This window comes from Aquarana catesbeiana, linkage group LG05 (genome assembly GCF_042186555.1).
Source record: "Aquarana catesbeiana isolate 2022-GZ linkage group LG05, ASM4218655v1, whole genome shotgun sequence".
NCBI lineage: Eukaryota > Metazoa > Chordata > Amphibia > Anura > Ranidae > Aquarana > Aquarana catesbeiana.
Genome location: NC_133328.1, coordinates 103,469,967 through 103,482,499, shown reverse-complemented (window position 1 = coordinate 103,482,499; position 12,533 = coordinate 103,469,967). Strand labels below are relative to the sequence as shown.

The 12,533-nt window shown below is 42.1% G+C and overlaps 1 protein-coding gene across 1 annotated transcript in view; it reads left to right on the top strand.

Annotated features, from left to right (window-relative positions):
• Positions 1–8,857, top strand: part of LOC141144381 (solute carrier family 22 member 13-like) — a 60,023-nt gene extending 51,166 nt beyond the window's left edge. The window contains exon 10 of the mRNA XM_073630018.1: positions 8,558–8,857. Coding sequence (XP_073486119.1) covers positions 8,558–8,642 — 85 coding nt within the window. The 3' untranslated portion in view covers positions 8,643–8,857. The remainder of the gene's footprint in view (positions 1–8,557) is intronic.
• Positions 8,858–12,533: the final 3,676 nt, after the last annotated feature.

Here is a 12,533-nt window from a genome sequence, read left to right as displayed (position 1 = left end):
AGTTTTAAAGATCCTGAAGGTCGTTATATTGTACCTCGGTGCTCACTAAATACTAAAAATGTTTTGTTGGTGAATGTCTATGTTCCTCCTCCATACAATGATGAAGTGCTGAAAAATGTGTTTTAAGGAAAATGGTACAGTGGCCGAACTTACCAATCCTAGTAATGGGAGATTTTAATAACATAATGAATGAGGAAGAGGATAGATATAGCACCACAAAGAGTAAACAAAGAACGAATAGAACTAGAAATGGGGTTAATGGATATGTTGAGAATTAGATACCCTCTAAAGAGAGAATACTTTTGTTCGAGTACATATGGATCTCTGTCAAGACTAGACTTGGCTTTGGGGAATGATAACTTTCTCCCATGGCTAGAGTCAATTCAATATGGCCCTAGGGGGCTCTCTTATCATTCCCCACTTATACTGACCACACAGACTGAGGGACAGTTATCTTCTCCACCCTGGAAAATTAATCCATAGTGGCTGTTATTAATGACAGAGGAGGACACGATAGAACTACAGCTGATAGAATAAAAAAAAAAAAAACTTGACATCTTTATTAGTAGTTTGGGAAACTATGAAGGCATATATGCGTGGGGTAATGATTAAAGAAATAACTAAAATTAAGAGTTCATCTAGAAGTCGGGAGGAGGAGGTAAAGGGTGACTCAAACAGAGCAGGACTATATTCGGACCCCATAGAAGAAAAGCGCCTACCTTGGCAGGAAGCTCAAAAAATGTATAAAATCTTATCTTTTACCAAAGCAGAAAATAGCTGATTTTTTCAAAACCTAAAACACTATGAGATGGGGGAACAGGTGGGACGTATGTTAGCTGTGATAGCTCGGGCTCAAGAGGGCCTGATAACTATAGCAGCAGCCTAAGATACAGAAGGGGTAGTGAGGTATGATACAGGTAGTATTCAGAATATATTTGTTGACTTCTACACCTTACTTTATGAATCAAGGGTGGAGAAGTCAATGAATCAAGTAACACTATTCTTGGACAAATTGGAAAATTTGAAGAAAGGGAGTTTCTCGATAGCCCCATATACCTGGAAGAGTTAAAACAAGCAGTTGCACAAACTCACAATAATAAAGCACCAGGGATGAACGGACTACCCATGGAAATCTATAAAAAATTTGGTAAGATTTTGTTGCCAGAATTATTAGAAGTACTATATGACACTTTTCGGAAACAAAGACTCCCAGAGTCAATGCATAATTATAGTAATTCCAAAACAGGGGAAGGACCCATTGCTGCCTGAGTCTTATCGCCCTATTTCCCTCCTCACCTCAGACTTTAAGATGTTCTTGCAAATAGATTATCATGCAATATTAACATTTTGATTCATGAGGACCAAACAGGTTTTATTACAACAAGAGCAGCATCAACAAATATTCGTAGACTTTTTTTAAATATGCAGCTCCCCATGGAAAATACGGGAACTAGAGCAATATTGTGCCTGGATGCCCAAAAAGCTTTCAATATTGTGGAGTGGGAATATCTATGGCTCGTATGGGCCGTATTGGAGGCTTTTGGTATAGGCCCGGGATTTTTAAAATGGGTTAAAATGTTATATAGGGAACCAAAAGCAAGGGTAAGAATTAATAATACATTATCAAGGTCGTTCAATTTGTCTAGAGGGACAAGGCAGGGTTGCCCCCTGTCCCAATACTTTTTGCAATGGCAGTGGAACCTCTTGCCCTTGCTATTAGACAGTCAGTGGAAATAGTTGGGTTCCAATGAGCAGGAAAAGAGGATAAAGTGGCCCTTTTTATGCAGACGATGCTCTTATTTTCCTGGGGGGATATCTCAAAGCGAAACTTATGAGCCTCATCTCCATATTTGGGAGACTCTCGGGCTTCCAGATTAATTGGGCTAAGTCTGAACTACTACCATTAGAGTTAAAAGTCCCTTTATTAAACCACGCATAATATATTCAAATTAAGCATACAGTGAGATACTTGGGGATAGAGATATCTCGGAATGTAAAAGATTATATTAAACTGAACCTTAAATCTTTATTAGCGAGATTTAAGGACAAATGCCGAAGTTGGTGTAAATTGCCACTGACAGTGATAGGTAGAGCAAATCTAGTTAAAATGATTTGGACCCCACAATTACTTTGTGTTTAATAATTCACCCTTATAGATCACAGTGTTCTTTTTAGAGAACTTATTTAGAAGAAAAAACAACCACGCATAAAGTTAACAGCATTATTGTTAAATAAAGAAGCTGGTGGATTGGCGATTCCCCACCCAAAAAGCTACTTCTTTGCTTCACAAATACAACATTTTTTTGGATGGACAGTAATATCAAGCTCTGATTCTATACCGAGTCTGCTATTATCAGTGTAGCGGGCACCTACTTTTATGTAGGTGAACTTTTCTTGTTAGCTTTCTGTTGCAGGTAAATTTAGACAGGCTGATGCTATTTGCAGCAGGCCTGTATTGTTTTATTTCTTTATTTGAGTGACAGGTGTTTATGTGTTGGTCTCAGCCAATCATTAATTTGCTTGGTAATCCCGGGACTCTCATATAAAAAGGCAGGTAACATGGTGTCCGGGAGTTCGAGTCCAGTCCTGCTCTGAGGAGCGAGAGAGCCAGCCTGGTTCCCGGAGGGCAGGTTGGAGGTTTTCCCCTCCGGGGAGCCAACGGAGCTTCACCCTAGCGAGAAGGGTGGAGATCCGGTCCTCATGGAGGAACAGACGACATCTTGCCACGTGTAGTCTTGGATGTTGTAGGCCGCCCCTGCGGGAAGGGGAACAGGCCACAAAGAGATAAAGGAAGCTAAGGGACATTGCGGATGAAGTAGCAACAAAGCGGAAGGAAACTGGGTGATTGATCGTTTATGAGTGGCACATGGACTATCGATCACGTGAGTGAAAGCCCAAGGGAAAGGTACTGCCAGAGTCTGAGGGTGTTCAGCATTGCCCTGGGATTCCAATCAGTCAAGCGGGAGGAGTTATTCAGATTTGCTCTCCTTTAGCCTAATTTGGAAGTATCATGTCGGTGGGAAGTATTGGTAAAAAGGTAGGGGTGAAGCTGCAAGCACACATGTAGAGATGTGGATCGTTCTTTTAAAGTTATCCAGATGAAGAAGTTATTCAGAGTGACTCTTTATCAACTTATTCTCTATCAAATCTACTTCCATCGTCCCTGATTGAAGAGATTATTGAGAAATGATTTCTTGACTGTCCGCAATTGTACTCAGATTTTCTTGTATGATTCATGAAAGATGACAATGTAACAGAAGAGCATCTCAAAGGAAGTCCTTCTCCTATCCCAGTTTATGTTGATGAATAAAGCATTAAGGACTGTCACTTTTAAATCTATGGGCTGCGAGGGTTGAGTAGTAAACGTGAATTACGGATATAACAAATATTCAATATTCAGTATACCCCGACTACCCATTGTATTCCTTATTAGAGATGAGAAATCAATTGTTTAACAAAGGATTTGTTATGGGTAAATTATTTGACAAGGTATGGAAGGAAATGAAAAAAATTACAGAAATAAAAGGCTATACGGTATACACCCCTATATGGAATAATAGTAGTTATGGGGAACTGAGGAAACTGGAAGGGCTTGAGATATGGAGGCTCAAGGGACTAAGGTATATGATACAGCTATTCCAGGATGATGTTATAAAAACCTTTACTGAACTAAGAAATGAATATAGTATCCCAAACCAAAGATTCTTTCAAATTTTACAGCTTAGGCATGCATTACAAGCACAGGATCGATTGAATGAACTGAAATTTAAAAAATCAGAGGTAATAGCCTTGCTGGAAAAGACAGAAAAGAAAAAGGGTTTGATTTCACAAATATATGATACATTATATGATAAATTTAAAAGAACAGTGGATATACCAGCAAGGTCAGCCTTGCTGGTATATCCTCGATATAGGACCAATCTCAGATGAACAATGGGCATCAGCGCTGTCGGTAACACCCTTGGCAACCCTATCCTCAACAAAAAAACTTAACACAATTATTTATATTACAAGGAAAGGAAAAAAAGGAAAGCTAATGAGGAGGGAGTTGCAGTAGTCAAGGCGAGGGATAACCAGGGAGTAAATCAGGAGCTTTGTGGTTTCATTGGTTAGAAAGGGACGTCGTTTAGAGATGTTGCGGAGGTTGAGGCGGCAAGCTTTGGAAAGTGATTGGATATGGGGCCAAAAGGAGACTTCAGAGTCCAGGATAACACCTAGCATGCTGACATGTGGGGATGGGTGGATGGTTGTGCCATTGCTCTTGACAGATAAGTCAGGGGAAGAGGCACGTGGGGGAGGAAATATTATAAGCTCGGTTTTAGACACGTTGAGTTTGAGGAAGTGGTGTGACATCCATACAGATATGTCTGTTAGTAGGTTAGTGATGCGGGAGGAGACTGATGGAGTGATTTGAGGGGTGGAGAGATAGATTTGTGTGTCATCAGCGTAGAAATGATATTGAAAGCCGTGAGAGCCTATCAGCTGACCCAGGGAAGAGGTGTAGATTGAAAATAAAAGAGGTCCAAGAACAGAACGATGGGGGACCCCGACAGAGAAGGGAGGAGGAGTGGAGGAAGTAGAATTGTAATGCTGCGTACACACGACCAGACTTTACAGCATACTTGTTCCAGCGGACTGAAATCCGTCGGACAATTCGATCGTGTGTGGGCTCCAGCGGACTTTTTTTCCCCAAAAGTTCGACGGACCTAGAAATGAAACATGTTTCAAATCTTTCCGACAGACTCGAGTCCGGTTGAAAAGTCCGCTCGTCTGTATGCTAGTCCAACGGACAAAAACCGACGCTATGGCAGCTATTGGCTACTGGCTATGAACGTCCTTGTTTTAGTCTGGTCGTACGTCATCACATACGAATCCATCGGACTTGATCGTGTGTAGGCAAGTCCGTTCATTCAGAAAGTCCGTCGTAAAGTTCGTTGAAAAGTCCGCCGGACAAAGTCTGCCGTAAAGTCCGCTCGTGTGTACGCGGCATAAGTGACACTGAAGGTGCGTTGGATAGGTAGGATGAGAACCAGTGAAGAGCAGAGTCACGGAGACCAAGGAAATAACGTTTTTTGAGGAGGAGGGGGTGGTCAACCCATGTCAAAGGCAGCTGAAAGGTCCAGAAGTAGGAGTACAGAATAGTGTCCGTTGGTTTTTGCAGTTAGTAGGTCATTTGTGAGTTTTAAAAGAGCCGTATCTGTGGAGTGTTGAGGGCGAAATCCAGATTGAAGGGGATCAAGAAGGTTATTCTTAATGAGGTGGACACTCAGTTGGTTGTAAGCATTCAAGGAGTTTAGAGGAAAAAGGGAGCAAGGAGATAGGGCGTAGGTTGTTAAGATTGGCAGGGTCCAAGAATGATTTTTTAAGTATGGGGGTGACCGCTGCATGTTTTAGAGCGTTGGGGAAAATGCCAGAGGTGAAGGAGAGATTGAAGATGTGGGTTAGAGAGTGTAGGATAGAGTCAGAGGGCGACTGTAGTATTTTAGTGGGAATAGGGTCCAGGTGGCAGGTGGTTAGGTGGGCATTAGAAAGGAGTTTAGCAACTTCGTCTGTAGTAGCAGATTTGAATAGGGGGAGTGTCAATTGTATCTGCTGATATGGGGTCTTAACTGGGGGAGATACCTGTAGAGTGGAGATTTCATTACGGATTGTATCAATCTTATTTTTTGAAATGATTAGCAATCTCCTGGGCAGTGAGTGAGTGAGTGGGTGGAGGACGAAGTAAAGAGTTGAAGGTAGAGAAGAGTTTACGGGGACTGGATGAGAAGGTGTTAATAAGAGTTGTAAAATAGGTCAGCTTGGCAGTGTGGAGGAAAGAATAGTATTTTTGGAGGGCAGATTTGTATTGGTTGAAGTCTTTGAGAGACTTAGTCTTGTGCCACAGACGCTGAAGAGCGTCACTACGTTTTTTGAGAATTTTTCGTGTCATCTGTTTGCCAGGGTTGTAGGGGTCGAGGCCTGATTCTGCGTGTGGTGAGGGGAGCGAGCTTGTCCAGGGTGGAGGACTGGGATTTATTGTAGATGGAAGTGACTTGGTTGGGGCAGGACAGGGGAGAGATTTTGTCATAGAGGTGGTCAGTAGCAGAATAGAGGAGAGAAGAGTTGAAGTTGCAAAAGTTTCTACAGGTGATGGTTAGGCGATTTGGAGAGAAAGGTGGTGGAAGACAGGGGGAGAGAGAAACTAATAAGGTGATGATCGGATAGAGGAAAAGGATTGTTTGAGAAGTTGCATGGAGTGCATAAGTAGGAGAATACAAGGTCAAGGATGTTGCTATCAGAGTGAGTAGAAGCCTGTACCCATTGCTTCAGGTCAAATGAAGAGGTTAGACTAATGCCGCATAAACACGATTGGAAATTCCGCCAGCAAAACTCCGATGAGAGCTTTTTGTTGGAAAATGTGACCATGTGTATGCTCCATCGGTCTTTTGCTGGCAGAATTCCAGCCAGCAAAAGATTGAGAGCATGTTCTCTATTTTTCGGTTGGGAAAAGTTACTATCCGAAAATGGGATCGTCTGTACAAATTCCTATGCATGCTCGGAAACAATTTGACTCATGCTCGGAAGCATTCATTTTCTCGGCTCGTCGTAGTGTTCTACGTCACCGCGTTCTTGACGGTCGAAAGTTCAGAGAACTTTTGTCTGACCGTGTGTATGCAAGGCAAGCTTGAGTGGAATTCCGTCGGAAAAACCATCCAAGTTTTCTCCGATGGAAAATCCACTCGTGTGTAAGGGGCATTAGAAGTTTAGAAGTAGCAGGAGTGTTTGTATTAGCAGGGATGTTGAAATCACCATGAAGGATTGTGGGAATTTTCGAAGAGAGAAAGTAGGGTAACCAGGCAGAAAACTCATCAAGGAAAGTCGATAATGGTCCAGGGGGCCGGTAGATCACAGCAATTCTTAGGGAAGTTGGAGAGAATAGACGTATACAGTGAGCTTCAAATGATGAGAGGGAAAGAGAGGGAGGGGAGTGAATAACCTGGAAGGTGCATTGGGGGGATAGGAGGAATCCCACTCCACCTCCCTATCCCCCATCTCATTACGTGCCGGGGTGGTATGTTGGGTGTATGTTGTTTGTTATTCTTGTTGCTTTTTGTATGAAAAAGTATTAATAAAGAATGAAGTGATTTAACCACTTGCTTACTGGGCACTTAAACCTCCCTCCTGCCTAGACCAATTTTCAGCTTTCAGCGCTCTCACTCTTTGAATGACAATTGCGCGGTCATGTAACACTGTACCCAAATGAAATTTTTATATATTTTTTCCCACAAATAGAGCTTTCTTTTGGTGTTATTTGATCACCTCTGGGTTTTTTATTTTTCCTTAAAAAAATGAAAAAAGACTGAAATTTTGAAAACAAAAACAAAACGGTTTTATATTTTGTTATAACATTTTGCAAACAGATCATTTTTCTCCTTCATTGATGCGCGCTGATGAGGCTGCACTGATGGACACTAATATGCGGCACTGATGGGTACTGATAAGTCGGCACTGATGGGCACTGATAAGGCGGCACTGTTGGGCACTAATGAGGCAGCACTGGTGGGCACTGAGAGATGGCACTGGTGGGCACTGAGAGGTGGCACTGATGGGCAGCACTGAAGGGCGGCACTGAAGGGCACTGATAGCTGGCACTGATGGGTGGCACTGATAGCTGGCACTGATGGGTGGCACTGATGGGCACTGGTGGGTGGCACTGATGGGTGGCAGTAATGGGCACTGGTAGGTGACACGGATAAGCAGCACTTCTAGATGTCACTGATGAGGCACTGACTGGCATCACTGGTGGGCATTGATTGGTGGCATTCTTGGGCATTGATAGGTGGCACTGATTGGTGGCACTGATATTAACTGGTGGGCACCGATTGATGGCACTGTGGGCACTGGCAGGTGGTACTGGTTGGCACAGATGAGGCGGCTATGCCTCTTCCTCTTTGGGACCGATGTCCTTTCTTCAACAGAAGCCGGTGATCGGCTTTTTTTTCTCTTCGCGCTGTCAGCGTGAGGAGAAAAAAAAACAATTACTGAGCTTCTGTTTACATCAAGTGATCAGCTGTCATTGGCTGACAGCTGATTACGTGGTAAGGGGCAGGTGATCATAGAGCGCGCCGCACGTGACCCGCAGAGAGCGAGGAAAGGGGAAGACGTCTATTGACGGCCTCCCGGCAATGTAGGTCCGCGCTGTAGCCGTCATTCGACTATAGCGTGGATGGAAAAATTTTAAAAAAAAAAGAATCTGTTACAATATTTCATCTTTTTTTACAGAGAATCAAAATCCACAGACTGGTAATTGTTTCTTGTGATGTCGGTGGCACGAGTTTTACCTTATTAATGCACTTTTTTTTCAGTGCTAGTTTCGGAAATAAATTTACATTGTTCACCCATTCAAAAAAAAAATCAATATCTACATTTGGTAGAAATAATAGATTTATATGGTCAAAATAATAATTTCATGATTATTTCTAAAGTTCTGGTCTCATATCATAAGATGTCAAATTGTATTGCATCAATTTTCCCATATTTTCCCATATTTGAGGCCGAGTTGTCTTTTTTTTTTCAGAAGCGAGAGCAAAAGAGGAGAACATTCGATCAATGGACATCTTGAACTGAGCACAGAGCAGGAGCAGAAAAGTACACGTTTCTAAGCTTCACCAATAACGAATGATGCAGTGCAATCTGTAAGAACGCTAAAACTGGACTCATTTGGATCTTTGTATTACTGTTTTTTTGTTTGTCATGTGCTTCCATTCACTTCAAATACCCATGAACAGATTAAAGAAAGGACATTAATTTTTATGGCCAATGCACATCAACACAATGACAAACTTATGTTTGAGAGTATGTGCAATAAATAATATGAAAACCATGTTGAACTTTGTTGTCACCTCTAAATACCTCTGTTCACCTGAAACACCATCCTGCTTAACTTGGAAGTGCGCTTTTATGGAAATTGATTGTCAGAAAGCTTATGATAGTATCATATATAGATAAATTTGTATCCCTAAATTACATTTGCTTCAACATGCTGTGTTCTCTGAAACACAGGGAGATTGGATATTCAGTACCATAATTCTAAAATGTTTGTCTTTTCATACACCTAAAAGTGGTTCTAAATGGTAACGTTTTTTTTATTTTTACCTTAAAGTATAACTATAGGCAAAACTTTTTTTTTCATTTTGGATAGAGTAAGGGAGGATTATAACCCCTGTCAGAATTGTTTTCGCCATCTGTGTCCCATTGGGAAATTTCCTGTTTCATAGCCAAAACAGAAAGTAAGATGAAATTGTGCAAATTAAAGGAATTCCTTGGGAACCCCCAGGTACCAAGAACTAGTGTCTACATTAGAAGATTTCCTCTCTATTAGGTTTCTGGGGACAACCCAAAATTTGGGATTTTCTTTACTCTCACTTTCAATGACAATGGTAGACGGGACAAAGAGGGTGACTCTCCCTAATGAGGGTAAGACAGTAATAAAAACTGACAGGTGTTCTAATTCCCCTGCACTCTATACAAAACAAACAAAAAAAAAAGTTTTGCCTTTAGTTATACTTTAATGCATCCCCACCAGTACTCTTAGGCCCCTTTCACACTGGGGCGGTTTGCAGGCGTTATTGCGCTAAAAATAGCGCCTGCAAACCGCCCCTAAACAGCCTCCGCTGTTTGTTCAGTGTGAAAGCCCGAGGGCTTTCACACTGAAGCGGTGCGCTGGCAGGAGAAAAAATCTCCTGCGAGCCGCATCTTTGGAGCGGTGAAGGAGCGGTATATTCACCGCTCCTAAACCGCTCCTGCCCATTGAAATCAATGGGACAGCGCGGCTATACCGCAGTAATACTGCGGCTATAGCCGCGCTATACGAGGGGTTTTAACCCTTTTTCGGCCGCCAGCGGGGGGTTAAAACCGCACCGCTAGCGGCCGAATACCGCGGTAAAACAACGCCCCCTACCGCCCCAGTGTGAAAGGGGCCTTAGGCTCAGAGATAGATGCTGCTGTTAATCACAGCCAGTGAGGAGGGAGCGTGACCAGGAGACACAGAACAGGGACGAGGGTGTGTAAACACACACTTCCCTGTTCTGTTCTGACAGGAGTGACAGATCGTTTGTTCCTATTAGCTAGGAACCACGATCCGTCACTTCCTCCAGTCAATCCCCTCCCCCCTCAGTTAGAATCACCTCCCAGGGAACACAGTTAACCCCTCAAGCGCCCTTAGTGTTAACCCCTTCACTGCCAGTGACATTTTTACAGTAATCAATGCAATTTTATAGCATCGATCGCTGTATTAATGCAAATGGTCCCAAAAATGTGTCAAGCTTCTCCGATGTGTCCGCCATAATGTCGCAGTCATGATAAAAATCGCAGATCGCCGCAAGAAAAAAAATAAAAAATAAAAATGCTATAAATCTTTCCCCTATTTTGTAGACGCTATTACTTTTGCACAAACCAATCAATATACGCTTACTGCGATTTTTTTTTACCAAAAATATGTAGAAGAATACACATCGGCCTAAACTGAGGAAAAAAACTTTTTTTATATATTTTTGGGGGATATTTATTATACTAAAAAATAATGTGTTTTTTTCAAAATTCATGTTCTTTTTTTTTTGTTTATAGTGCAAAAAATAAAAACTACAGAGGCGATCAAATACCACCAAAAGAAAGCTCTATTTGTGGGAAAAAAGGACGTCAATTTTGTTTCGGTACAACGTCACACGACCGCGCAATTGTCAGTTAAAGCGACGCAGTGCCGAATCGCAAAAAGTGCTCTGGTCAGGAAGGGGGTACATTTTTCCAGGGCTGAAGTGGTTGATAAACACTATGTGGATGTCCATGTAACTTTTTAGGTGTCATAACAAGATCGTGTGGCTCAATCACTGCTCCATAAGGTATAAGTAAACCCAAAGCTAAATTCTCACATATCATGAGCATGTCCTGTTATAGGATGACAAGGCTCTGTCCCTGCCTTTCAGTTGTTCTTGTCACTCTGTCACATGCTATCCCAGTGAAGACTACATGCCTCTGTGCTGAATTATATTGAACAGGCATGGTCTGCTATTGCCATTATCATAAAACTCCCCTGACAAATGCCCTGCAGCCATCACTGGACTACATGTACACTGGTAGTGGCTGCAAAGAGGTTGTGGGAGATCAGCCGCACTATGATGCAGCAAATGATGAAAAAAGGTCCAAATAAGTATTTTTATTACAGCCTAACATTAACAATATTTTTATTACTTTTGGTTGGAGTGGGAAAAAGTTACAATTTCTGTCAGGATAGTATTTGTCTGTGAACACTTCCAATCCGTGTGACACCCATAAAATAATTTTTTTTTAAACAAATTGGTCAACTTACTAAATACTTAAAGCAATTCTGTCATCTGATGCACTTGGGTGGAGTGCTGTGGTTGCTTCCACCAGCCCCTATGCCACTACAACATGCAGTATTAATGCAGGGGCCATGGAAAGGAAACACAGTACTTGATGGGGAACGAAGCATCTGACACCCCTCTAAACATGCCGAATAAAGTGGATTCTCCATTCACCATAGCACCTGGGCAAAGTGAAGATTGGTAGATTGTTGGATTGGGTGTCAGGGAAGGTAAGTATAATGCTTCTTCTTTGCAGAGAGATGTTGTTTATTACTTTTAGATTAAGCTACATGATCAGTCCATAGAGGTCCTTTCCCTCCCCTTTCCACTTGAATCCCTTTTTCCTTCTCCCTCCCCGTCTCTGTTCTTCTTTGGCTCTCATATCCCTATGTTACAATCTATTATACCATCTTTTTTTTTTATTTCTCTCCTCTTTTCTCCCCTTTTACCACATCCCCCCTTTCTTTGCCTTTTTCTTCCTTTTGCTTTAGCTTATTAGATGCCCCCTTCCTTATTTTAAAATCAGAATCACACTTTTGAGGTATTATACTTCTATAATATACCTGTCCGATATACACTCACCGGCCAATTTATTAGGTACACCTGTTCAATTGCTTGGTATGGTAACACAAACTGCTAATCAGCCAATCAAATGGCAGCAACTTAACGCATTTCAGCATTTAGACGTGGTGAAGACGATTTGCTGAAGTTCAAACCAAGCATTATCATGGGGAAGAAAGGGGATTTAAGTGACTTTGAACATGGCATGGTTGTTGGTGCCAGACGGGCTGGTCTGAGTATTTCAAAAACTGCTGATCCACTGGGATTTTCATGCACAACCATCTCTAGGGTTTACAGAGAATGGTCCGAATAAGAGAAAATATCCAGTGAGTGGTAGTTGTGTGGACGGAAATGCCTTGTTGATGTCAGAGGTCAGAGGAGAATTGGCAATAGGTTTGAGATGATAGAAAGGCAACAGTAACTCAAAAAAACACTCGTTACAAGCAAGGTATGTAGAATTTCTGGCCGCTTGTCATTCAAACAGTACCTTCCCAGCAAGCGTGCCAGATACGGGGTCAAGATGTATAAGCTCTGTGACAGGGCCACAGGCTATACATGTAGTTTTATGGTTTACGAGGGAAAAGATAGCCACGTAGAGCCGACAAACTGCCC